The 24,639-nt window shown below is 39.2% G+C and overlaps 1 protein-coding gene across 6 annotated transcripts in view; it reads right to left on the bottom strand.

Moving 5' to 3' along the window:
* VPS13C (vacuolar protein sorting 13 homolog C) overlaps positions 1-24,639 on the bottom strand; it is a 396,337-nt gene that overhangs the window by 295,180 nt on the left and 76,518 nt on the right. For all 6 annotated transcript variants that reach the window (XM_075857708.1, XM_075857702.1, XM_075857703.1 and 3 more), the window contains 3 exons: positions 19,875-19,934; positions 19,417-19,497; positions 736-793 (listed from right to left, as the gene is read on the bottom strand). In XM_075857708.1, coding sequence (XP_075713823.1) covers positions 736-793; positions 19,417-19,497; positions 19,875-19,934 — 199 coding nt within the window. The remainder of the gene's footprint in view (positions 1-735; positions 794-19,416; positions 19,498-19,874; positions 19,935-24,639) is intronic.

Here is a 24,639-nt window from a genome sequence, read left to right as displayed (position 1 = left end):
ATCACATGCAAAAGGAGATAGGGATTTGATAATCTGGTGACAGAGCCTCTTTAAGTGTATTTTGGAGTGTTAAAGAGGCTCTGTCACCAGATTATAAGTGCCCTATCTCCTACATAATGTGATTGGCGCTGTAATGTAGATAACAGCAGTGGTTTTTATTTTGAAAAACAAATCATTTTTAACCAAGTTAAACAATTTTAGAGCTATTAGTTTCTTAATAGACAACTGGGCGTATTTTTACTTTTTACCAACTGGGCATTGTGAAGAGAAGCGTATGACGCTGACCAATCAGAGTCATACACTTCTTTCCATTCATTTTTAGCAGGAATCACAACATAGCGTGATTGTGCAGTGAAAGAAGCTGGGCTGGAACGATGAGAAGTGTATGACGCTGATTGGTCACTAATTGGTCAGCGTCATACACTTCTCTTCACACCGCCCAGTTGGTCAAAAGTATAAACATGCCCAGCTGTCTATTAAGAAACTAATTAGCATAAATCTAAAATGGTTTATAACTTGGTCAAAAATGATCGTTTTTCAAAATAAAAATATCACTGTTATCTACATTACAGCGCCGATCACATTATGTAGGAGACAGGGCACTTATAATCTGGTGACAGAGCCTCTTTAAAAAAGTTTTTTGAACTCCACAATAACCCTCAAAATAAGTCATGTTAACATACCCTGAGAAGTAAATTGGATTCTGTAGAAAAGACTAAAGAAAAAGGCACTTACTATACTGGTAGTTTAAGGGTTTTCTGCTACTTGACATAACTCCAGTTTTCAAATTAGCCTGCAAAAGAACACAAAGTTAGCAGTTCACTATAATAGCGATGTGAAAAAAATCTGAAAGAACGCATTATAAATAGTCACTCTTTATTGTAAATGGTTATTTTCAGAATAGAATTTGAGTGAAAAAACTAAATTATATATATTTTTTATCAACTAAAATTAAATTTTCTAGATTCAACTTAGTCAAACTTAGGGAACATTGGGTATTTGTACTCACCATAAAATCTTTTACTCGCTGTATTCATTCGGGGTCACAGCATAATGGGTATAGGCCCTTGCCACCAGGAGGGTGACACTAGGTAGAAAGAAGTGTTGGCTTTAACAAGGCAGGCCATACCCCTCCCAGACACACTGGCTAAATCAGTTTGCATTAAAAGCTGTAGAAGACAAAACAAGAACTTGTCGACAGTCTCAGAAAAAAACAGAAACAGGTTCCAGGCTTAGAACAAATCATAAGAGGGCGGGATCTGTGTCTCCCAATGGTTGCAACAAGAAAGAGATTTTATAGCAAGTATAAAAATCCAATTTTCTAGTTTATATCATTGGGTGACATAGCAACTTGAAGAGTGGGAAGCAGTCCTAGAGGGTGGAAAAAAATAAATAAAATAAAAAGTACAGCCATGCAACCTGTTTAACAAACAGTTGCCTGCAGCATCTTGCAACCCAGTATGGCATTAGGGGAGGCAAAAGAATGGATCTGGTAAAGGTGTGTACCGAAGCCCAGATAGCAGCCTTGCATATCTGTGAGAAACTGAAACTTAATGCCTGACCGCCTGGGAGGCACCAACAGACCTTGTAGAATAGAAAGTGACCTGAAAGGGAGGAACTTAACCCTTGGAATAATAGGCTAATGAGATTACAGACCGTATCCAACATGCTATGGTGGCCTGGGACGCCGCCAAACTTTTGCGTGGCACATAGAAAAAAAACAAAAAACTATTAGAGTTCCAAAACAACTCCGTTGCAGCCAAATAGACGTAGACTGCGCTCACCACATCAAAGGCAATATAAAGCTTGCTCCCTTGAAAGAGAAGGAGAAAAGCAGAAAGTAGGTAGTACAATCTTTCTGTTCATATGGAAGGCCAAGACTACCTTTGGTAGGTAGGCAGAAACAGGTCAAAAAACAACCTTCTGGCGGACCAAAAAAGTGGATCTGCAAGACAGGGCAGCTAGTTCCGAAACCCTTCTCATGGAAGCGACGACTATCAGGAAGGCCACCTTCCAGGAGAGTAGACGCAGCAAAACATTCCATAAGGATTCAAAGGGATTAATCTGCAGAGTCTCCAAAACTAAATTGAGATTCCAGGGTTCAGTGGGTTGTCTGAATGGAAGAACGGCATGAGCCACTCTTTGCAGGAAAGACTTCTCTTGAGAACGACGGGCCAAGGTCTGCTGGAAAAGGACGGAAAAGGCCGAAACTTGACCCTTAAGTGAAGACAATCCAAGTTCCAGATCAAGACCCGATTCTAGGAATGACCGTTGTTTAGATGTAGAAGATACTATAGGATGGAAACTACTTTGTTCACACCAGGCAAAATACGTCTTCTTGATGCAGTGGCAAACCTTGGCTTCAACAGCCACGCTTAAGCTCATCGGAGGAATAAAGTGCGGTGGAATAGAATACCTTGGGAAAAGATGTAGGGTCAATTGGAAAAGTGCCAGGGTGCTTCCACGAAAAGGTGAAATAGAAAGAAGTGCAACAAATTGTAAAGTGATGAGAACCTATCGCAAAACGAAGGAAGCACAGGCGAGACTTTGCGATGGGAATGTGAATGTATTGCAAAGGACGATGGATGAGAAGAACTCTCGTTGTTCCAGTGATGCTAGAACTGAAGGGATTCTATGCGTTATCTCCGAACGCAAACTAATCGGTTCGGCTTCTTCAGATCCAAAATCGGATAAAGTGACTCGTGTTTCTTGGGAAATGTGAAAAAAATTTAATAGAACCCCTGAAACCGTTCTGCCTGTAGAACTTGAACAATGACTTTTTGTAAAAGGATGCGAACAGCCTGGGAAATAGTAGTGTTGTGCATGGTGGAGTCAACAAAAAGAACCTCCCTGCAGGAAGGGCGGAGAACTCTATTTTGTAACACCACTTCTCGTAAACCAGGTGTTCTCTATATGCGCGAGCTACGTCTCCTGATAAAGCCGTTGTTCCCTCCGACTCAAACATCCGATACGGGCGGGGAGACCGCTTCATTGGAAAGAGGTCTTGGCAGAGGATGATTTCTGGGGCTTAGGGTGTGGTTTCCAGGCAGGTCTAGGCTTTAATGATGGGTGTTGAAGATAAGCGAGCAGGTTTCCTGTCCAGTCTCTGGGAAGAGAACAATCTCTGGGAGAAGGATTTCAGAAAGGACTGAAACCTCTGGGAACATAGAGAAGGCTGCGGACGCTGTGGGCAGTTCTGGGGCAAGAGAACTTTTATCGCCGGTAGCCTTTGCAATAATTTTTTCTAGACACTTACCACAAAGTCTGTCTCCAACAAAAAGAAGGTATACAGGGACCTATTTCGAAGCCTGGTCTGTCACCCAAGGTTTATGCCAAACAGAACGCCACATGCCAATGATATTAGATCGACGCACAAGCATTAAAGCGAGCCGACTAAAGGGAACTGCATCGGTTTACTCTACACCGATCTAGCATTACTCACTGAGGCTGATGCAAAGGCAAAGTTTGGAGCAGAGCCTGCAACCTAAAAAGTGGATTTGGTCTGGGAATCCAGCTTACTGTTTGAGGCCACATCTGACAATGGGATCACAAGGGAAGAGAAGACATCCTAGACTGCACATCCACTTTGCTATACTTTATCTACTGCGGCTCAGCAAAAGTTAAAAACATATATACATGAGGTTCTTAGTTTACATTTTGATCAAACTCTATAAGCTCACATGCCACTTCACGGCAACCTATTCAATGGGTCCCTACACTATCAAGTGCAGTATCGCATGGCAACCAGTGCTGCTGCAACACCGTACCTGACAATGGGATGGTGGTGCTCTTCTAGAGAACGGAGATGGTATCCAGAGGGAGAAACCAACCATTTAGAATTCAATACTCCTGAAAAGGAAATAGAGTGTTAGAGTGCTTTCACTCTTTGTTCAAAAACACCTCAAACACTCTATGGTTTGAAAAGCATAGTCTTCGGCACCATAAAGGTGCCTCGTCTTGCGAAGAGATGATTGGGTCATCCTTTGCATAAGTATGGTCCAGTACAGTGCGTATCAGCGAATGCCAATTGTGAGCTCTGCACCAGTTCTACATTGAAGTTTACAGTGGAGGAGGGTGACTGATCCTAGTAGGAAGCAGTTTCTCCATTGATTACTCCAACTGGGGATCCTGGCAGGGAACCTGAAGAGGAGCGGGACCTGTCCCTGGTTCTTCTGCGCCTCTTATGGGATCTAATGCAGGAGATATAGAGTGTAGCATAGGACAGAGGGGCTTTAAGCTCAGCCACTATCTTAGAAGGCATTCGAGTTAAAAGTGGTTATGTGGGGACCAAAAATTAGTAGTAGTATACTCACTGAAGTATGTGAATACACTCGCTAACATACATTCCGGTCCCCCATCGCGCTGATTCAGATAATTTCATAGCTCTGCCGGGGGACCGGAAGTCTAGTTGCAAAGCCTTCTTTAATGACGATATGACTGTCATGTTACCGGCCCCGCTGTACTCTTTGTACAAGCATTAGCACATAGATTACAGCAGTGAGTACACGGATAATAATTTTTGTTCCCCACATAACTCCTTTAAAGACTCAACCATGGTTTGGGAGAACTTGAAAATATCACCAAAGGCCTGAACAAAAGACATGACCCATTCAGGAGTGCCATGATCCCGAGGGGTCCTGGGTAGCCACAATTAAAGACAGTAACCAGGACATGTGATGCTGCCTGGCAGACTCCTCCCGAGATGAGGACATGTAACAAAGGAGGAGAAACGGGGAGAAGCTGATAACTAACAGATAATTAACAGATAATTAACAGTGTCTGAATGAAAAGAAACCCTGGGGAAGCTACACTGTAGTTAACGAAAACCACCTAAGTCAAAAAAGTAAGTGACCCTCTGGAAATACACTAAAAAAAAATAAAAAAATGTATGAGCACCTGCAACAAGGAAAAAATTAGCACACAGGGTTAGCCTACAAGACCCCAGGGTGCTGTGTATTACCAGACAAGCAGCAGAGGCACAGAAAAACTGCCTGCAACAGAGTGAGCCTTCAGAACGGCGGCAAAATGCTCCGGTAGGCCGGGACAATGCACATGATGCGAGTAGGTGATGCTAAAATACCTGGAAGATGCAGCCCAGGCTGCCGAGAAGGTCAAGGACTAAATTTAACATGCCTGACTAGTGGCACTGCAGGAATGAGCGGTGCATGTTCCAGCTGTCTAGGGATAGGCTGGAAGTAGGATATATTTAAAAGCACAGTAGCATTAGACAGTATAGGACATAGTCACGCCACACCAAAGCCCCTTCCATGCTAAATCTGGCCAACAGTTACTCTTATGGCCCCTGAAGCTTCCCCAACAATTTCTCTACCCCAATGGAAAAAACAAAAAACCCTCAACCCTTAGACATTTAAACACCTCCGGCAGGGACTGGGGCAGAAACTGGAGGTGTGGTGTAGAATCTTTCATACTCACCCCCTGAAGTTTTCAGGTGTTCGCAGTGTCACCTATTTAGTAACCTTGCACAAAAAGTGTAGTTAGGCTCTGTTCACATTTGCGTTGGGGACCCGTTCTGATGTTCCGTCTGACCTTTCCGTCAGAACGGAACCCTGAACAGGCACAAATGGAGACGAACCAGAGGTTTCCATCACAATTGATTTCAATGGTGATGGATCCGTTGCCCGTGGTTTCCGTTTGTCTCTGTTGTGCACCGGATCCATCACCATTGAAATCAATGGTGATGGAAACCCCTGGTTTCCGTTCGTGTCAGTTTGTGCCTGTTCAGGGTCCCATGCTGACGGAAAGCTTAGACAGAACGTCAGAACGGAACCCAAACGAAGATGTGAACAGAGCCTTACCGGTACTCCACCTGCAGAACAAACCGGTTCGGTGACCTGTGATGAGAGATACTCAGTGCAGAGAATGGTCAGGTTTCCCAGCACCCACAGGTGGTTGACTAGGCTGCAAATGGGATGACAACAACTCTGCATATAAAAGGAGAGTAAATAAATTACATGGTCGGGTCTGCCGCTTACAGAGGCTGTGCTAAAATGAGTCTATGAGAGGGGTATGGCCTGCCTAGGCCAGAACCAACACTTCATCTTACCTAGTGTCAGCCTCCTAATGTCAAGGGCCTAAACAAATGGTGCGGTGTCCCCCAACGATAAACAAAATAAGTCAGTTTTATGGAGGCAATGCAATTTGAAATTTAATTTGCAAAAAGAGCACAATTTAACAAACATTTCTTAGGCAGATTTCTAGTGAGAACATTTTATAGAATATCTTAATTCAAAATTTTCTTTATATCCAGGAGAGTACCTTCAACTATGTTTATAATTATAAAAAAACAAAAAAAAGCATTTCTAAAAACAGGAAAAAAAAAAAAAAAAAAAATTACATCGGCTGCAAAAGTAACTTTTTAAGGCATCGTTCACATCTGCGTCAGGGTTCAGTAGACATTCCGTCAGAGCTTCCCGTGAGAACTGAACCCTGACAAACAAACGGAATCAATACGGTATTCATTCCGTCAAAACCCTTGTACAACTGAGACAAACTGAAACCATTTGCACCGGATCGGTCACCATTGAAGCCTACGGTTTCCGTTTGTTTCAGGTCAGGGTTCCGTTCTGACGGGAAGCTCTGACAGGCTTCGTTCACATCTGCGTCAAGGTTTCGTTCTGACGTTCTAAGTCCAATAAACTCTGAAACGTGACGTAACTTATCTATACAAAAAGAACTAACTACTATAATGTATCATGTAGACAAAACCTACAGCTAAACAAACGAGACATTTTAATCTTTCAACAAAGCCAACTGAATAACTTATACAACAGACATTGTTCTGCATTTGGGGGTAAAACTTTCCCTGTTAAATTCCAAAGGATAATATAAATGACAGTTTCCTTAATAAAAAGGTATGCAAATGTAAATAAAGCTTCCTGTATATCGTTACATAAGACAAATACACTACTGAAAGAAATACAGAACGTGACTGACTATACTTAAATAGAAAAAATGCCGTATTTGTAGGCAGATTTCCATACAGGGGAGCATCTGATTTGGTAACGTGAATCATAATTTAATTTTAATATTGAATTCAACACCCCCTTCTCACACAGTCTGAAGTCTGCATATGTGTAATTAGGAGATTAGTGTAAACCCGTTTGACGTAAGCCCCAACAATGTAAATAAAGAGTGGCACCAACATTGAATGGAGACCAGGAAACACCAGGATGAAGATACATATTGCAGTTTATTAATAATACAATACAGGTACAGATTTCTTAGAAAATCACGGTAATAAAAACAGTATTAAGAACAAAAGCTCTGTTAGAACAACTATCAATACTGTAGGTGCTTATGTAACGTGGTGATAACATTCACAGCGATCAGAATAGGATTTACAGACTTTACTTAGGTAAAGCCCCACAAGGATTTGAATGTGGTTTCCTCTTGAAAACAAAGTAATTTGTAAAACAAATAGAAACATCCAGATTGTAGATTACCTTACTATAATTCCTGAAGCTAACCCCATCATGTGGTGAAATGGCCATACACTAGATATTTTTGAATATTTCATGCCCGCTGCTTGTGCCTTTTCGGGACACTTACCAGCATGAAGAACGCAAACGTCCACTAAGCAGAAAGTGATGGCCTATCCTAGCGATAGGCCATCACTTTCAGTAATGGGAATAAGGCTTTAAAGGGAGCCTGTCACAGAGAACATGGTGTCTGATCTCCAGCAGCATGTAATAGAGCAGAGGTAGCTGAGCAAATTTATATATTGTTCTGTAGTAAAAGATTCAGTATAAGAGTGGATGGATCTAATCATCACACTAACACAGGGAAAACGGTCAATGATTGAGCGAGAACGCCCACTGGACGTCTAAGTATAGAAAAAAAACTCAATCATAGGGATTTCAATCGATAAGTTACAAGTTTTTTAACAAGGAAGGAAGGAAGGTAGGATCCAGCGCTGGGTAGCGTTAAAATGGAAAGATTTTCCAAGTTTAATTGTATCGATTTAAAAGGAAAGTCCAGTTATGTGATGTCCCAGGTGTGTGGGAAGTGGAGGGGTGGTGTCCTCTAGGCCTACGCGTTTCGGACGATTGCCGCGTCCTTAAACTTGGCTATAGTAAATTTTCAAATGAGCGCGCTGTCAGTTTTATACAGCTGATTTTTAGTAGTAATTGCGTGTCATAGGCACTTGTGTATTGGAACGCAAATGCCGGAAATGGGTGTCAAATGGACATAGTGTGTTTGATAATGTTTAAATGTGCAATAGTATGCCGGACTCATTTAAACTTGTATTTTGTATATCAGTTAGAAAGCTTCTGAAATAATGTATTGATAGATAATATGAATAAAAATACATGTTTGTTATTTAGTTGAATTATTTTATTATTGCGTTCCAGACCTCATTTTGGAGTACCAAGCAGGAGAAGAAGGCCGGTCTAATAGAGTCTTTGTATCGTGTGTAATTTATTGCCGGACTATTATGGGCATCTATTGCTGCAGGTTAGTTATTGTTTGAACATTAGTTATGTATCAAGTTATGATTATGAGTTGTAGCCAATTTTGTAATGACTTCTAAAAGGTGTCAAATGTATGTGTCACCCTTAATTTTCCGTATGGCATTTGTTTCTTGTATTTATATTTGTTGTTTTTTAGTTTTTGTTTGTTATTTCTATTTTGTAACACGTGTATGACGACTGATGATGTAATTTTTGATAGCAGGGCGCTTATTTGAGTTTGGCGAGGATAGGGTGTTGGGCGTGTGGGTGGGACCACAATTGACTGTTGGGGTGGGAAACGTACATAATTGATAAACAAGGGCTGGGTGATGTGAAGGTTACTATGTACATGACAATTAGCAAATGTTATGTATGTACATATAGGGAAATTGGTGAAAATAAAAATATTTTGACTACGAACCTTGGAGAACAGATCATGTATAACCTGGTATGAGTTATGCGCTGTGTGGCATATAGATTGGGTTGAGGTGCTAATTTGGTTGTAGGATTAATAGAGGTACATTAATTCTTTTTTCAAGTTGAGGCCTTCTGGGTATCTTGTGTTTAACCTATATATCCAATAAGCCTCCCTCAAGTATGTTTTATGTTTGATGTCACCACCTCGTTTGTGAGGGTGAATCTTTTCAATAGCATAGCATCGAAAGGTTTTGGTAGTTCTATTATGGTGAGAAATGAAATTTCTAGACGCATTGGATATGTTCAGAATATTGACATTTCTTATATAGCTTAGGTGTTCTAGAATTCTTGTCTTAAATTTACGATTTGTGCAGCCTACATATTTTAAATGGCATTCCGTACATTCTATTAGATAGATAACTGAATCAGAGTTACAATTGGTGTAGTTCTGAATGTTGAATATTTCTGTTTGTGTAGAATTACTGAATTTTTTTGTTGGGTGGGAATAAGAGCAGACTTTGCATGGATGTTGGCCACATCTGTAGAAACCTTTGGTTTCCAACCAGGTTGTATTTTTATTCTCATTAGATGTAAACAAGGATGGAGACAGAGTGTTGCCCAGGCAAGGGGCTTTTCTTGCTACTATTCTGCATCCTCCAGCTAAAATTGTGCGCAAGGTGTCATCTTCCATGAGAATGGGTAAGTAGTTGGTAACTAGGTTTTTGATTTTCGTAAATTGGTTACTCTGTTGTAAAATCAATGTCGGTTGGTTAGCAGCAGATTGAGATTCATGTGTTTTGTTGGTATTTTCGTTGTGGAAACCGAGAAGTTGACTTTTAAGTTTCTTGGTCATGATGTTGCGGGCTCTACTAAGTGACCATTTTGGGTAGCCTCTTTCTGGAAGTCTGGTGTTTATTTGTTTTTGCTCTATCTCAAATTGGTTTTGGGATGTGCAGTTTCTTATTGCACGATGCATTTCACCCAGAGGTATGGTTTTGATGGTATGTCTTGTGTGATCACTTTCCGCATGAAGTATATTATTTGAAGCTGTGGGTTTTCGATGGGTTTTGGTGGATATTGTATGGCCTTCTTCACCCTTTAATTCCAAGTCCAGGAAAATGATGTGTGTAGTATCATGATGGTAAGTAAATTTGAGGTTAGACTTATTGTCATTGAGAATTTCTACAAACTCGGGGATGGTATTAATGTTACCTTTCCAGATAATCAAAATGTCATCAATATATCTGCCATACCATTCTATGCAGTTGCTGTGTATATTATTGGAGGAAAAGATGTAGAATTGTTCCCACCATGACATCACAAGGTTGGCTACCGAGGGAGAAAATTTAGCCCCCATTGATACGCCTTTAAGTTATAAATAATATGTTTTGTCATATTGAAAATAATTGTTGGTTAACAAAAACATTAGTACTTCTAAGATGTAGGTTTGGAATTTTTTTTCGTATATACTGTGTTTTGAAAGATGGTAGTCAAGAGCAGTATAGGCTATGTCATGTGGGATTGATGTGTATAGCGATACATCATCACATGTGAGCCAAGTAAAATTCTTTTCCCAGCATTTGTTATGCAGTAGATTGAGAACATGTTTAGTATCTTTTAAAAATCCAGGTGTGTTTTGTGCTAAAGGCTGTAATAAGTGTATCTAGCCACTCTGACAGCCTTTCAAGGATTGATCCAATACCAGAGACAATTGGTCTCATTGGTGGAGGAATTGTTTGTTTATGGATTTTTTGAAGTGTGTGAATTATCGGGGTGATGGGTTGTTCAATGTAAATGAAATCTTTTTGTTTCTGTGTAATTAAACCTCCTTCTTGTCCATCCTCAAGTAATTTTTTCATCTGATGTTTAATAATGTCAATCGGGTTTTTGGCCAAAATTTTATAGGTGGTTTCGTCTGATATGTTAATAATGGATTGTTCATAATCTTTTTTGTTCATCACCGTGACGTTACCACCTTTATCAGACATTTTTATAGTCAATTCTTTGTCATGTAATGATTTAACTGCTTGATTGAGTCTGGTTGACATATTCGTTTTAGGACGTTGTTTTTTCAGACTATCAGCCAGTTTATGTAGCTCTTTTTCCATGACAGTTTGGAACCGATCCATTGAATCCGTACGTGAGCTGGTGGGATAAAATGTTGGATTTGATGTTGTGAAGTTGTGGGCTGTCGTGATTGTTTGGTTAGGAGTTTCGCTTCGTAGATGGTCTAAGCATACTATGGTGGAAAGTTCTTGAAATGTAAATTCAGCTGGTATGGACGCTATAGTTGTTTCTAGTCTTGTCTCTTCAGCGGGTATGATTGTAGATGATGTCTCAGGCAGAGTATTATCTGGACTTGTTTTACATTGGGAAAAATGTTTTTTGATAGTCAAGTTCCGGATAAATTTGTTTATATCCAGTATTGTGTTAAAGAGGTTGAAGTTTTTTTTGGGGGCAAAATTGAGGCCTAATGTTAGCACTTCATTCTGTTCTGGAGTTAACGAGGTTGAGGATAAATTAGTGACGTTTGTTATCGGTATTGTTGATATTTCCTCGGGCGGAGGCGGCGATTTTGTTCTTGATTTATTCGACTTGTGTTTCCTACCGCCCCTCCTTCCCCGTTTTTTGAGAAATATGGTGATTTTTCTGATCTGTAGTTGGAATGAGGATGAATTTTGCTGCTATCATCTTCTGATGCGCCATCAGCAGAGTCTGGTTCGGTCGAGCTGAAGCTGACTCTGTTACGTAGGTCCCTATATTGTTTGTATGGCTGATTTCTTTTCTTGAGGATAGGTCTTGGTCTGGTGTAGTTTCTTATTTTTTGACTCCAATTATATACTTCGTTGCTTGCATAATCTTTTGTATCTCTTTGAAATTTGTTTTTCTTTATTTCTGCTATAGCATGATCGAGCTTGTCTATGGCCACTGACGTCCGGGTGTGCAGAAGAGCAAAGGAAGGTGAGTTGGAATAGGTTTCTAATGATTTCTTTAGGTCTATTATAGCGATGTCTAATTCCTTTAGTTTGACTTCTTCTTGTTCCGTTATTAATTTCATCAGATTGATGGAGCATGTGGATAGGATCTGATTCCATTCATTTTGGAATTAGTCTGTGTAGATAAAACTAGGTGTTTTTTCTGAGGCGTAAGCCCCTGGGAATCATGTTCTTAGCAATGTAATTTTTGAGTGTAGTCAAGTCCCACCAGATTTTGGCTTGTTGGGCTAAATGTTTTTCCAGCGTGTGAAATAGCTCCTCCATATCTTTGTTGTTTTCTGTGGGGTTGTCATGGTAACCAAAAACTCTCGGCTAATTCAGTACGGGTATACTGAGGATTTTGAGTCATATTCAATATATAAAATTTTATGTTGTTCTATATATTTCTCCAAGGTAGACGTGCAAAGTGAATTGCGATAAAATCAAATGTCAAGTACAATTGAGTTGAAGCCAACTTGTTTAAAAAATGAAATAGTATATTGTAATATATAGTATATAGTTTCTTGATTAATTGTGGCCTTTTTTTGTCTGGTAATTATATAACTTCACTTGGTACACATATTTAGGTATAGATAATCAAAGATAGTGGAGTATGAAGTAGGACTCACTGGTATTTCTTATAGTGCGGTTTGCACATTGGGAGCTCGTAAGAATACACTCTGCCGAGATTTTTTTCAAATAGTGAAAATAGGGAGAGAAACTTCAGCTCACCTGACACACTCCAGTGTGTCGTAGATGGCGCCCGGATCCTCGTGTCGGTACACGGATAACAACAAGGAAGGAAGGAAGGTAGGATCCAGAACAAGTTTTTTACTCAATCAATAAATTACAATAATTTCCAATAAAAATATACATCAATCTGTTCATCCACCTTTATAACATGCTGCCTTAAGATTGGACAACATTTTCAAGGCAACAGCTTCCCTTTGAGATGTCCCCACACTGAAGATAGCTTTCAGCCGAACAGCTATTTCTCCGAATCTCCCCATAAACATGCTCACTTGTGCAGGATTACTCAATAGGGAAAAGACAAGCCATCGCACGATTTCTGACAGTAATTTACCTCCAGGCAGAACAAAGTAATGGAATGCTGAAATGCACCATGCCCGATCCTTGTTTGCCAGCATTAATCTATTGTGTACAAGCAGCTTTACAACTTAACCGGGTTGTATCAAGATTTGGCGATATGTGCATGAATGAGGAGATATAGATAAATATAGAGAGTGTTACCAATCTCTATACGGTCATAGATCATACTAGGGGCCTACATGCTGTAAAAAAAAATGTCTTGACACCTCTGAATTGACCCCAGAATGTCGCACTTTTCTATTGCAAATATTGAATGTAATCTTGAGAAGGAATTATTTCTTATTTGGTGACAAGTTTTATCTCCAACTACAAGGGACTGCGATGGGGTCCAACATTGCTCCTACTTATGCCAATATATTTATGCGTTCATTACTAAAGTGTCCTGATAATGAATACACATGACCATCCAGCCTGGACGTCATGTGTACTCAGAATCCTGACACTTCTGAATCTTTTTTGTGAGATTCCGGCAAGTGAAATGAAATCTCGCGAGATTACGGAGCTAAACGAGATTTCATTTCACTTGCCAGAATCTCACAAAAAAGATTCAGAAGTGTCAGGATTCTGAGTACACATGACGTCCAGGCTGGATGGTCATGTGTATTCATTATCAGGACACTGTAGTAATGTTAGGGCTTGTGTATGTAGCTGCACATAGTGATGTAACTATATCGCTAGTGCAGTGTAAATGAATGGAGAGCATAATGTCGATTGGTCAGCGTCATGCACTCCTCTGTACAACGCCCACTTGGTCGAAAGTAAAAATACACCCACTTGGGCATGAAGAAAGCTCATTAGCATAAACCAAAATCGCTGCTAACGTTGTGAAAATATATCGTTTTTTTAAATAAAAAGCATTACTGTCACCTACATTACAGCGCCCATCTCCTTATGTAGGAGATAGGCCACTTATAATGTGGTGAAAGAGCCTCTTTAAATACACTGTAATATGCACATGTTAGTTGCTTGAGAAAGGCTCTAGAGGACAGAGCTGAAATGTTGCACATGGGGCAATAAAGTACCCTCATTTTTTTCACCATACTGAGGAGTGCTGCCTATTTTTTTGAGTTTATATATATCTATAGATTAGGGATGTCACGATACCAGAATTTGGACTTCGATACCGATACTTCGTTTAGTATTGCGATTTAGATACCAATTTCGATACTTTGCCAACAGTAATAAAAAAAAAAATTCTTCAGTTTTCTGATGTGAGGCGCGAGGTGTGATGAATTTTGAACGCGCCTCACATTAATAGTAATTAATCCCATCATGTTTCTCAGTCATAATGGGTTAATGTGTGAGGTACATGATGGGGTTAATTACTATTAATGTGAGGAACATGGAGGTTAAATTCATCGCACCTCGTGCCTCACATTAATAAGTGATAGAAAGCCGTGTTTATTTCATTTTTTTACAGCGTACACATCATAAATGATGCAAAAACATTGTTGTGCGCGCCATTACTGAATATGTGAATATTTTATGTATTGAGACTTATTTAAATGTTTATTGTAAAAAAGGTGTATGTGTTTTTTTTTAAATTTAACAATACTTTGTTTTTACTTTATTTTTAAACTTTACTGTACTGACATATATCGGATATGTGCCAGTACATTAGCCTGTGGACGAATAGCACACAGGCAGTTGTTAGGACATACTTTGGTATGTCCTAACAACATGAAATATGGTAAGACAGCCCTGGGGTCCGTCAATAGACCCTGGGCTGTCTGCCCATATATGGTATGGCCCTCGATCGCGTCACAGGAATTCCCTGTGACGCGATCCAGGGGCATCCCCCCTTCTCATTTTCTCCTGAATGCTGCAGTCAGCTGTGATCGCAGCATTCAGGGGAATAGCGGCGGAGATGAGAGGTTTCTCTAATCTCCGCCGTTATAGAGCGGGGCTGCGGCTGTGTAATACAGCCATTCCCCCGCTCCTGACAGGAAGTGCGCGCGCGGTCAGCATGAGGTGATGCGGCCGGCACTGAACTAATGAGCGGCAGTTCAGGCACTGAGGACAGAACATGGGGGTGTTTTGCAGTGCGCCCGCCCGCCATGTTCTGTCTCCAGTGCCGCCGCTCATTAGTGCAGCGCCGGCCGCATGGCATCATCCTGACTCCGCGCACTTATAATGACTCAGGAGCGGGGCTGTGGCTGAATTACACAGCCGCAGCCGCGCTCCCATACATTCATGTATTACTATACTGAGCTGTGCGGCTGCGCAGCTCAGTATCGAAATACAGGAAATAGCGGTATCGAACCGTTTAGGGATGCACAGTATCGAAGTTTCGATGCACCGTGCATCCCTACTATAGATATATATTATCTCTCTAAAAATGAAACCTAATCAGTCTCGCTGCATCCTGAAAATGTCCAAACTTTTTCAATATAATATTGTTTAAACGGCACATATATATATATATACACACACACATACATACATACACACACACTACAGTTCAAAAGTTTAGGGTCACTTAGAAATGTCCTTATTTTTGCAAGAAAAGCAGTTTTTTTCAATGAAGAGAACATTAAATTAATCAGAAGTACACTCTATACATTGTTAACGTGCTAAATGACTATTCTAGCTGCAAACGTCTGGTTTTTAATGCAATATCTACATAGGTGTATAGAGGCCCATTTCCAGCAACCATCACTCCAGTGTTCTAATGGTACATTGTGTTTGCTAACCGTGTTAGAAGGCTAATGGATGATTAAAAAACACTTGAAAACCCTTGTGAAATTATGTTAGCACCACTGTAAACAGTTTTGCTGTTTAGAGGAGCTATAAAACTGACCTTCCTTTGAGCTAGTTGAGAATCTGGAGCATTACATTTGTGGGCTCGATTAAACTCTCAAAATGGCTAGAAAAAGAGAGCTTTCATGTGAAACTCGACAGTCTATTCTTGTTCTTAGAAAGTAAGGCTATTCCATGCGAGAAATTGCCAAGAAACTGAAGATTTCCTACAACGGTGTGTACTACTCCCTTCAGAGGACAGCACAAACAGGCTCTAAACAGAGTAGAAAGAGAAGTGGGAGGCCCCGCTGCACAACTGAGCAACAAGACAAGTACATTAGAGTCTCTAGTTTGAGAAATAGACGCCTCACAGGTCCTCAACTGGCAGCTTCATTAAATAGTACCCGCAAAACGCCAGTGTCAACGTCTACAGTGAAGAGGCGACTCCGGGATGCTGGCCTTCAGGGCAGAGTGGCAAAGAAAAAGCCATATCTGAGACTGGCTAATAAAAGGAAAAGATTAATATTGGCAAAAGCACATAGACATTGGACAGAGGAAGATTGGAATAAAGTGTTATGGACAGACAAATCGAAGTTTGAGGTGTTTGGATCACACAGAAGAACATTTGTGAGACGCAGAACAACTGAAAAGATGCTGGAAGAGTGCCTGACGCCATCTGTCAACCATGGTGGAGGTAATGTGATGGTCTGGGGTTGCTTTGGTGCTGGTAAAGTGCGGGGTACAGAAAAAAGACCACGGCGCCACATAGCGTAATTCAGTAGGGTAAACTGATGGAGGAATAAAATACCATGCTCACCAGATTGCTGTAGGGTAAAAGCGGGTAAACCACGAGTGCTGCTGCCAGATCCAATCCGGTTGCCGAGGGAAACCGCTGATTAGTAGTAGGTTAGTGGAGAAAAAAATGGATCTATCTCGGCGCTGCTTGGTGGTGCAAGACGATGGAGAAACGAGTAGTATCTTATAATATTGATGAAAGTTTTATTGCAGTAGCAACGCGTTTCGACGCCGAACTGGCGTCTTCATCAGGCATCATCAGGAGCCAATTTCATCCTACAACAGGACAATGACCCAAAGCACACCTCCAATATTATGCAAGAACTATTTAGGGATGAAGCAGGCAGCTGGTATTCTATCTGTAATGGAGTGGCCAGCGCAGTCACCGGATCTAAACCCCATCGAGCTGTTGTGGGAGCAGCTTGACCGTATGGTACGCAAGAAGTGCCCATTAAGCCAATCCAACTTGTGGGAGGGGCTTCTGGAAGCATGGGGTGAAATTTCTCCCGATTACCAAGGCAAATTAACAGCTAGAATGCCAAAGGTCTGCAATGCTGTAATTGCTGCAAATGGAGCATTCTTTGACGAAAGCAAAGCTTGAAGGAGAAAATTATTATTTCAAATAAAAATCATTATTTCTAACCTCGTCAATGGCTTGACTATATTTTCTAGTCATTTTGCAACTCATTTGATAAATAGAAGTGTGAGTTTTCATGGAAAACACAAAATTGTCTGGGTGACCCCAAACTTTTGAACTGTGTGTGTGTGTGTGTATGTATGTGTGTATGTGTGTGTGTATGTGTACCTATGCCTATATCCGTCCTTCGGCGTTAAGAAACGTTCTAAATGCGGTTTTGAATATTTTGAGCTTCAGAACTGTACCGGTCCCTAAAAAAAAAAATAGGCTTTTGAAATTTTCTTGAAAACGTGAGAAATTTATGCTAAATTTATAAGCCTTCCTGAGTCCTCTAAAAATAAAAGGATGTTTAAAAAACATTACCAACATTAAGTAGACATATGGAAAATGTTAATTATCTATTTTGTGTGGTATAACTGCCTGTTTTACAAGCAGATATACTTAAATGTAGAAAAACGCAAATTTTTGCAAATTTTCTCGACATTTTTGTGTTTTTCCATAAATATACGCTAAATGTTTTGACCAAATTTTACCTCTGACAAAGTACAATTTGTCACAAGGAAGCAATCTCAGAATTGCTAAAAACATTCCAAAGTTATTACCACATAATGGGACACGTCAGATTTGAAAAATGAGGCTCTGTCAGGAAGGTCAAAAGCGGCTACAGCGGGAAGGGGTTAATAGACATGCACATTGAACTAAATTGTATACATAAGGCTGGCTGCAATGTGTTTTCATACACATTTTATACGTATACAAATGTGGATACTGAAGCTGTATAGATAGAACAAGGCTTTCCAAAAGATATGTTACTCATTAACCAGAACATTAAACAAATATGTTCAGCAATGCAATAAATCCTAATTGTACCAGTCTATATCTTTCTACTACAGAATATTAATTAAAAGTCTAGCAAAAAAAGTATATAGAATGCATGGGGGCTGATCCTTATTACTTACAGTAGAAGATGATATAATACAGTACACCAAAATCAACATTTAAAAGGTGAAATAATGATGAGAAAAACTAAAACAATCATAAAAAAATGGAAAAATGTAATTTCTATTTTTACAGAATTACCATACCTTAGGCCAATTGTTCCCAACATTATCACTATAGGAAAACCTCTGAAAAAAGTTCCCTCTTCAAGGGAACCCTTTATTTCATTCACATTCCAAAAAAGTAACGTCGGATTAAGCATTCCATAATCTATATTCTGGCCAAGATTTGTTAACTGCTTTGCCTAACCTATCGCCTAAATAAATTTTGCCATCCCTACTTTGAAAAGTAAAAACTTTTACCAGGAAACCCCGGTTGGGAAACATTGCCCTAGGCTCTGTTCACATCTGCATTGTACAGTTTCCATCAGGGGTTCCAGCCTGACTGATTCCATTTAAGTCATGGGGGTCTGTGAAGATCTGATTAAAAATGTATCTGACTCAGAAGTCATGACTCAAACTCATTACAATATTGTGGGTAAATCTACTGGGCCATCATAACTCAGAGGGGCACATTTATCAAATGAAATGCTCCAGAAAGTAGGTCAATAAAAACTTGAAACATGGCGCAAGCGACTACAATATATATAGAAAAAAAAGCAGAGGATTGGAGCAGCACTGTAAAAAAAAGCCTGACTAGGCTTGTGCAAAGCTTCAAAAATAAAGGAGTGACCTCTCCTTATGTGTTAGATATCCAAAAAAGAGAACGTGAAGCAGCACTCAAATAAAGTGAATTTATTCATCCAACATGGAACCACCACTGGATGAATAAATTGAGTGCTGCTTCACGTTCTCTTTTTTGGAGATATATATATATATATATATATATATATATATATAGATATATATATATGAAACAAGTACAAATGTTATTATTTTGTGGTGTACAACAAATTACGTACAAATAATTCCAACAAATTTGTCATTGGTTTTAACAAATTTTTGCCACAAAATACATCAGAGAATTTCATATTTTATCTAGCGGATTACAAGTCGCACCAAATGTATTAAGTAGCATGAGCCGTTTTGGTATACTTGGAACAATTTACAAAAAAGACAAATGAGATGTTGAGTTTGGCAGATAGTATTTTTCTTGCAACATTATTGATATATGTGCCTCAAATAGTGATCATAGTTCATTAAAAAAAAACAACAAAAAAAACTGTTAAATACCACATTCACTGCTTCTTCATCTACAGAATAATAAAGAATAAAAAAAAGAAGAAAAATTCAACATAATTAATTAGAAAGTAATTGGAAAGTAAAATATTTACCAAGATAGTTTCACGTGACTGATGGTAATACAAGTTGCTATTGACATTCCAGTAGGTGCTAAAACTATCCAGACGAACCAACTAGAGAAAAAACAAAAAAAAAACGATATTCTAAATCAACAAAAAATGTCATGTTTAAATTATCCCAAAAATAAATATATATCTATAGTTAATTTTTATGCAGGCTGTTTTGTCACTGATGGCTCAAAAATGGGGGCAGATGCTGCATTGCCACAGCGAGTGTGTGACAGTCACAGGATCGTGTCCCTCCACTATACCGGAGAAGGTTTGTATACATAGATGCCATCAGCCCTTTTGTTTCCAGCTGAAAAGATATAGATGCTTGTTGGACATACACCGAAAACTAATCATTGATAGCATTTGCACTATTCAAAATACAGCATCAGTATATTTATTTCAAATACTAAAATGATATATCTGCTCATTAGGATGATTACCTTGTAAATTATTTTAGCAGCTTCATTTAGTATACTGGGCATCCAGGACTCACTAGAAGTCTGTCAAAAAGAAAAACATGGACTGAAACAAAAACAAATTAATCACACACATCTACAATTATACTTCTAGGAAGAGGTATTACCTCGGACATAGATTTTGCTGCCAACACAAGAAAATATTCAAAACACAAATAAAAACATGGCAGACAGCTGGACACGACGATTTCATAAGAATTTGTTAAAAAAAATAAAAAAAAAAATACAATGGGTGCAACCATTTTTAATACATTTGCATTAGGTAGATTCTGAACAGTAGCATTATATAAGTCCTGTAATGTGACTAAAAATAGAAAAAATAGAAAGGTAACATGTTCTCTTTATAATGCGAGGGGGTCACAGTATATCGGTGGTAATGCCTCAATAAGACAATCTATTTTTCGGTTTAATTTCTAATTATTGAATTTTGTTGATGTTCCCTCTTGAAAAAGTTAATTATTGAAATCCACTGTTTTGGCGGACTTAATCGTCCATGTACTACAGTGGCCACTGCAGGCGTAATGTCTGGTTGGCTATTACAAACTAAAAAGGGATTGTCTCCAATGAGACACTTCATCCATAAAACTCATCTTGAAATTGTTACGTTTAAACGCGTAGTCCTAGAATCGATCAAATCACCTAGTCCCCTGATGGAGATCCCAGTATTGAGCAACCCAGCTATCACAGAATCATCACCTATCCTATGGATAGTTAATAAGTGTCCTTTCTGGTACAAACCCTTTAACCCCTGAGCAACATCCAATTTACAGTTTTGTCAGATGTGCGCTACCGAACATAGATAGCAACCACTGCATTTGAGAGGTTAGACCGAGAGTGGGGGCTACCTCTGTCCCCCGCGGTGCCGATTGGTTGCCATGGCAGTTGAAGGCCTCCAGGTCTGCAGTCACTGCCCTACTATTAACCACTTCCTGACCGTCGACGGTAAATTAACGTCGCGCTTGCTGGGCTTTGTGCAGTGCCGACGTTAATTTATGTTTCTCATTATGTCGGCGATCAGGGCCCCCAGAGTGCGTCTAACACCCGGGTGCTCTCATCAGGGCCTGATTGGCAGAGGTCCCAATCATGTGATCGCTATGATAGCCAATCATAGCGACCACAGGGAAAGTTTGTTGTAGTAACAAACTTTCCCGACACTTGATGGTTATAACTTTCTCACTCCCCCTGCCTCCTGTCAGTGTGATTTCGGAGGAGAGAGAAGAGAGAGTGTTAGCAGCGCGATCGGGTGTCTCAGAGTAGCGCCGACACCCGGATCGCTCTGCGCTATTAACACTGGCCTCTGGTCCCAGAGACATGATCGGGACTTGATTAGTTCAGGTCCTGATCATGTGATCGCAGGGAAAACTTGTTGCTGCAACAAACTTTCCCGGGGACAGATTGTGGGTGTCATGGCAAAATCGGAGGCCATACAAGCCTTATTTATGGCATATCGGTGGCTGGCATCAGCTTTATGGCAAGGGTTGGTTAAAAAAAGTGCACATATTTGGTATCACCGCGTTCGTAACGACCCAAACTATAAAATTATATTTTCCGCAAGATGAAGACCGCAAAAAAAAAACAATGCCAGAATCACTTTTTTTGGGTCACCACCCCTCCCAAAATAGAATAAAAAGTGATCAAAAAGACGCATGTACCCCAAAATAGTACCAATAAAAACTACAACCCGTTCCGCAAAAAAAGTCCTGACACAGCTTTTTTGACAGAAAAAATTAAAAAGTTATGGCTCTCAGAATATGGTGACACAAAAACTAAATTATTTTATAGAAAAGTGATTTTATTGCGCAAACTCTGCAAAATATAAAAAAACGATATACATATGGTATCGCCGTAATTGGAACGACCCGCAGAAAAAAGTAAAATGTCATATATAGGTGAACACAGTTAAAAAAAAAAAAAAAAAAAAAAAGAAGACATAAAACAGTGTCAGAATTTGTTTTTTTGTCACCTTGCTTGCCAAAAAAATTAATATTTAGTGGAAAAAATGTTGATATTCATTTTCACGGCCTAAGTCTAATAAATTCTGCAAAAGACCTGTGGGGGTCTAAATGCTCACTATACCCCTAGAAAGATTCCTTAAGGGGTGTAGTTTCCCAAATGGGGTCACTTTTGGAGTGTTTCCACTGATTTGGTACCGGAGGGGCTTTGCGAATGCGACATGGCACTGGAAAACTATTCCAGCTAAATTTGAGCACCAAAAGTCAAATAGCGCTCCTTCCATTCTGAGCTCTGCCGTGGATCCAAATAGCCGTGTATTACCACACATGGGGTATTGTCGTAATCAAGAGAAAGTGCTTTACAAATTTTGGAGTTCTTTTTCTCCTTTATTCATTGTAAAAATTAAACATTTCTATGTTTTTTCAGAAAAAAAGTAAATTTTCATTTTCACAGACAAACTCCAGTAAATTTAGCAAAAAAACTGGTGTCAAGATGCTAACTATACCTCTAGATAAACTCCTTGAGGTGTGTGGTTTCTAAAACAGTGTCACTTTTGGGGAGTTTCCACTGTTTTGGCACCACAAGACCTCTTCAAACCTGACATAGTGCCTAAAATATATTCTAAAAAAAGTAGGCCCCAAAATCCAATAGCTGCTCCTTTGCTTCTGAGGCCTGTTTTTCAGCCCATTAGCGCACTGGGGCCACGTCAGATATTTCTAAAAACGGCAGAATCTGGGCAATAAATATTAAGTTGCATTTCTCTGGTAAAACTTTCTGTGCTACAGAATTTTTTTTTATTACAAATGAATTTCGGCAAAAAAAAATTAATTTGTAAATTTCCCCTCTACTTTGCTTTAATTCCTGTGAAACGCCTAAAAGGTTAAGAAGCTTTCTGAATGCCGTTTTGAATACTTTGGGAGGTGCAGTTTTTAAAATGGGCTGATTTATGGCATCTAGCTAGTATATAAGGACCTCAAAGCCACTTCAGAACTGAAGATAGCCTTTTGAAATTTTCTTGAAAATGTGAGAAATTGGTGCTAGAAAGTTCTAAGCCATGTAACGTCCTAGAAAAATAAAATAATGTTAAAAAAACAATGCAAACATAAAGTAGACATATGGAATATGTAAAATAGTGACTATTTTGTGTGGTATTACTATCTGTTTTACAAGCAGATACAATTAAAATTAGAAAAATCATAACTTTTGTAAATTTTCTTTAAATTTTAGGGCTCATGCACACGACCGTAGCCATGTGCACGGCCATGATTTTCGGGTAGGCCGGCAGCGAACGGTCAGCTGCGAGCCGCCCGCCACGGCCATTATTTTTAATGAGCCCGACTCACAGAACACGGCCATAATAAGACATGTCCGTTCTTTCTGCGGTGCGGGCTCCCGGGCCATGCACGGACCGTAAAAACTAAGGTCGCATACATGGCCCCATAGAAATGAATGGGGCCGCAATTCTCCCGTGGATTTTCGGGGGAATTGTGGCCGCAAAAGCACGTTCGTGTGCATGGGGCCGAAGTATTTTACACAAATAAGCAATGAATTTATTGACAACATTTTTCCACTATCATAAAGTACAATATGTCACGAGAAAACAATCCCAGAATCGCTTGGATAGGTAAAAGCATTCCAGAGTTAACAACACATAAAATGACATGTCAGATTTTAAAAAATGGGGCTGGTCCTGAAGGCCAAAACTAGCTCAGTCCTGAAAGGATTAAGCCTTGTCAGAGGCAAGGCTTTATAGTAAATCACAAATAAAGGCAATACATAAGTGCAGTGTATTGCATGGGTGATCTAACAATTGTATGGTCCCCTAGGAGGACTAAAGTAAAAATAATGTTTAACATTTTTAAAATAAATCAAAACGTTGAAAAAAAACTCACATTTTTACAACAAACTATGTACACAAAAAAAAAAAAGTTTGAACTAGCAAAATATTACATTATTTAACTTACCAGGTGAACGCATAGGAAAAAAAATTCAAATTACCGTTTTTTAGTCAATACGCTTCCCAAAATGTAACAAAATGGAATGAATAGTGATCAAAAAGTAATATGTACCCCAAAACGGTAGCAATAAGAACCACAGTTAACCACGCAAAAAAAACAAGCCCTTACACTGCTCTATCGACAGAAAAGTAAAAGTTATGGCAACACAAAACCAATTTTTTTTTTATTAATTTTTTTTCTTTGTGGAAGTAGTACATTATGAAAAAAACAAAAAACAAATTTGTTATCGTAACCTTATTGACCCGCAAAAAAAAGTTAACATGTCGTTTTTACAGCATGGTAAACGCCGTAAAAACAAAACCTAAACAATGGAGGAATCAGGGTTTTTTATTCCCATTCCACCCCACAAATAGTTTTTTTTTTCACTTAGCCAGGACATTATATGGTACCATGAAAAACTAGAATTCGTACTTTGACAAATGACTCTAAAAATAAAAAAAAGTTATGGCTCTTGGAATTTAACGATGGAAAAATGAAGATTAAAAAAAATTAAAAATTGACTTCAGTGTCTCCAAGGGTTTAATGAATTTAAAGGGTTACACAATAATAGACATTTAATCTCTTTTTTTTTTTACTCTAAAGTCTAAGGAAAAATTGTTGATGTACATTGCACAATACCAAGTACAATAGTACATTTATGAAACCGCATTACTATTTATGTGAAATAAGGTCATGAGATTAACAAATCTCAAAAGTATAGTAATTTCAGTCAAGTTTTAAAGGGGTTGTCCAGGCCCCAAAAATGTATGGCCTATCCT

Source organism: Rhinoderma darwinii, chromosome 3 (assembly GCF_050947455.1).
Source record: "Rhinoderma darwinii isolate aRhiDar2 chromosome 3, aRhiDar2.hap1, whole genome shotgun sequence".
NCBI lineage: Eukaryota > Metazoa > Chordata > Amphibia > Anura > Rhinodermatidae > Rhinoderma > Rhinoderma darwinii.
Note: the sequence above shows the minus strand (reverse complement) of the source record. Positions and strands in the feature narration are given on the sequence as shown.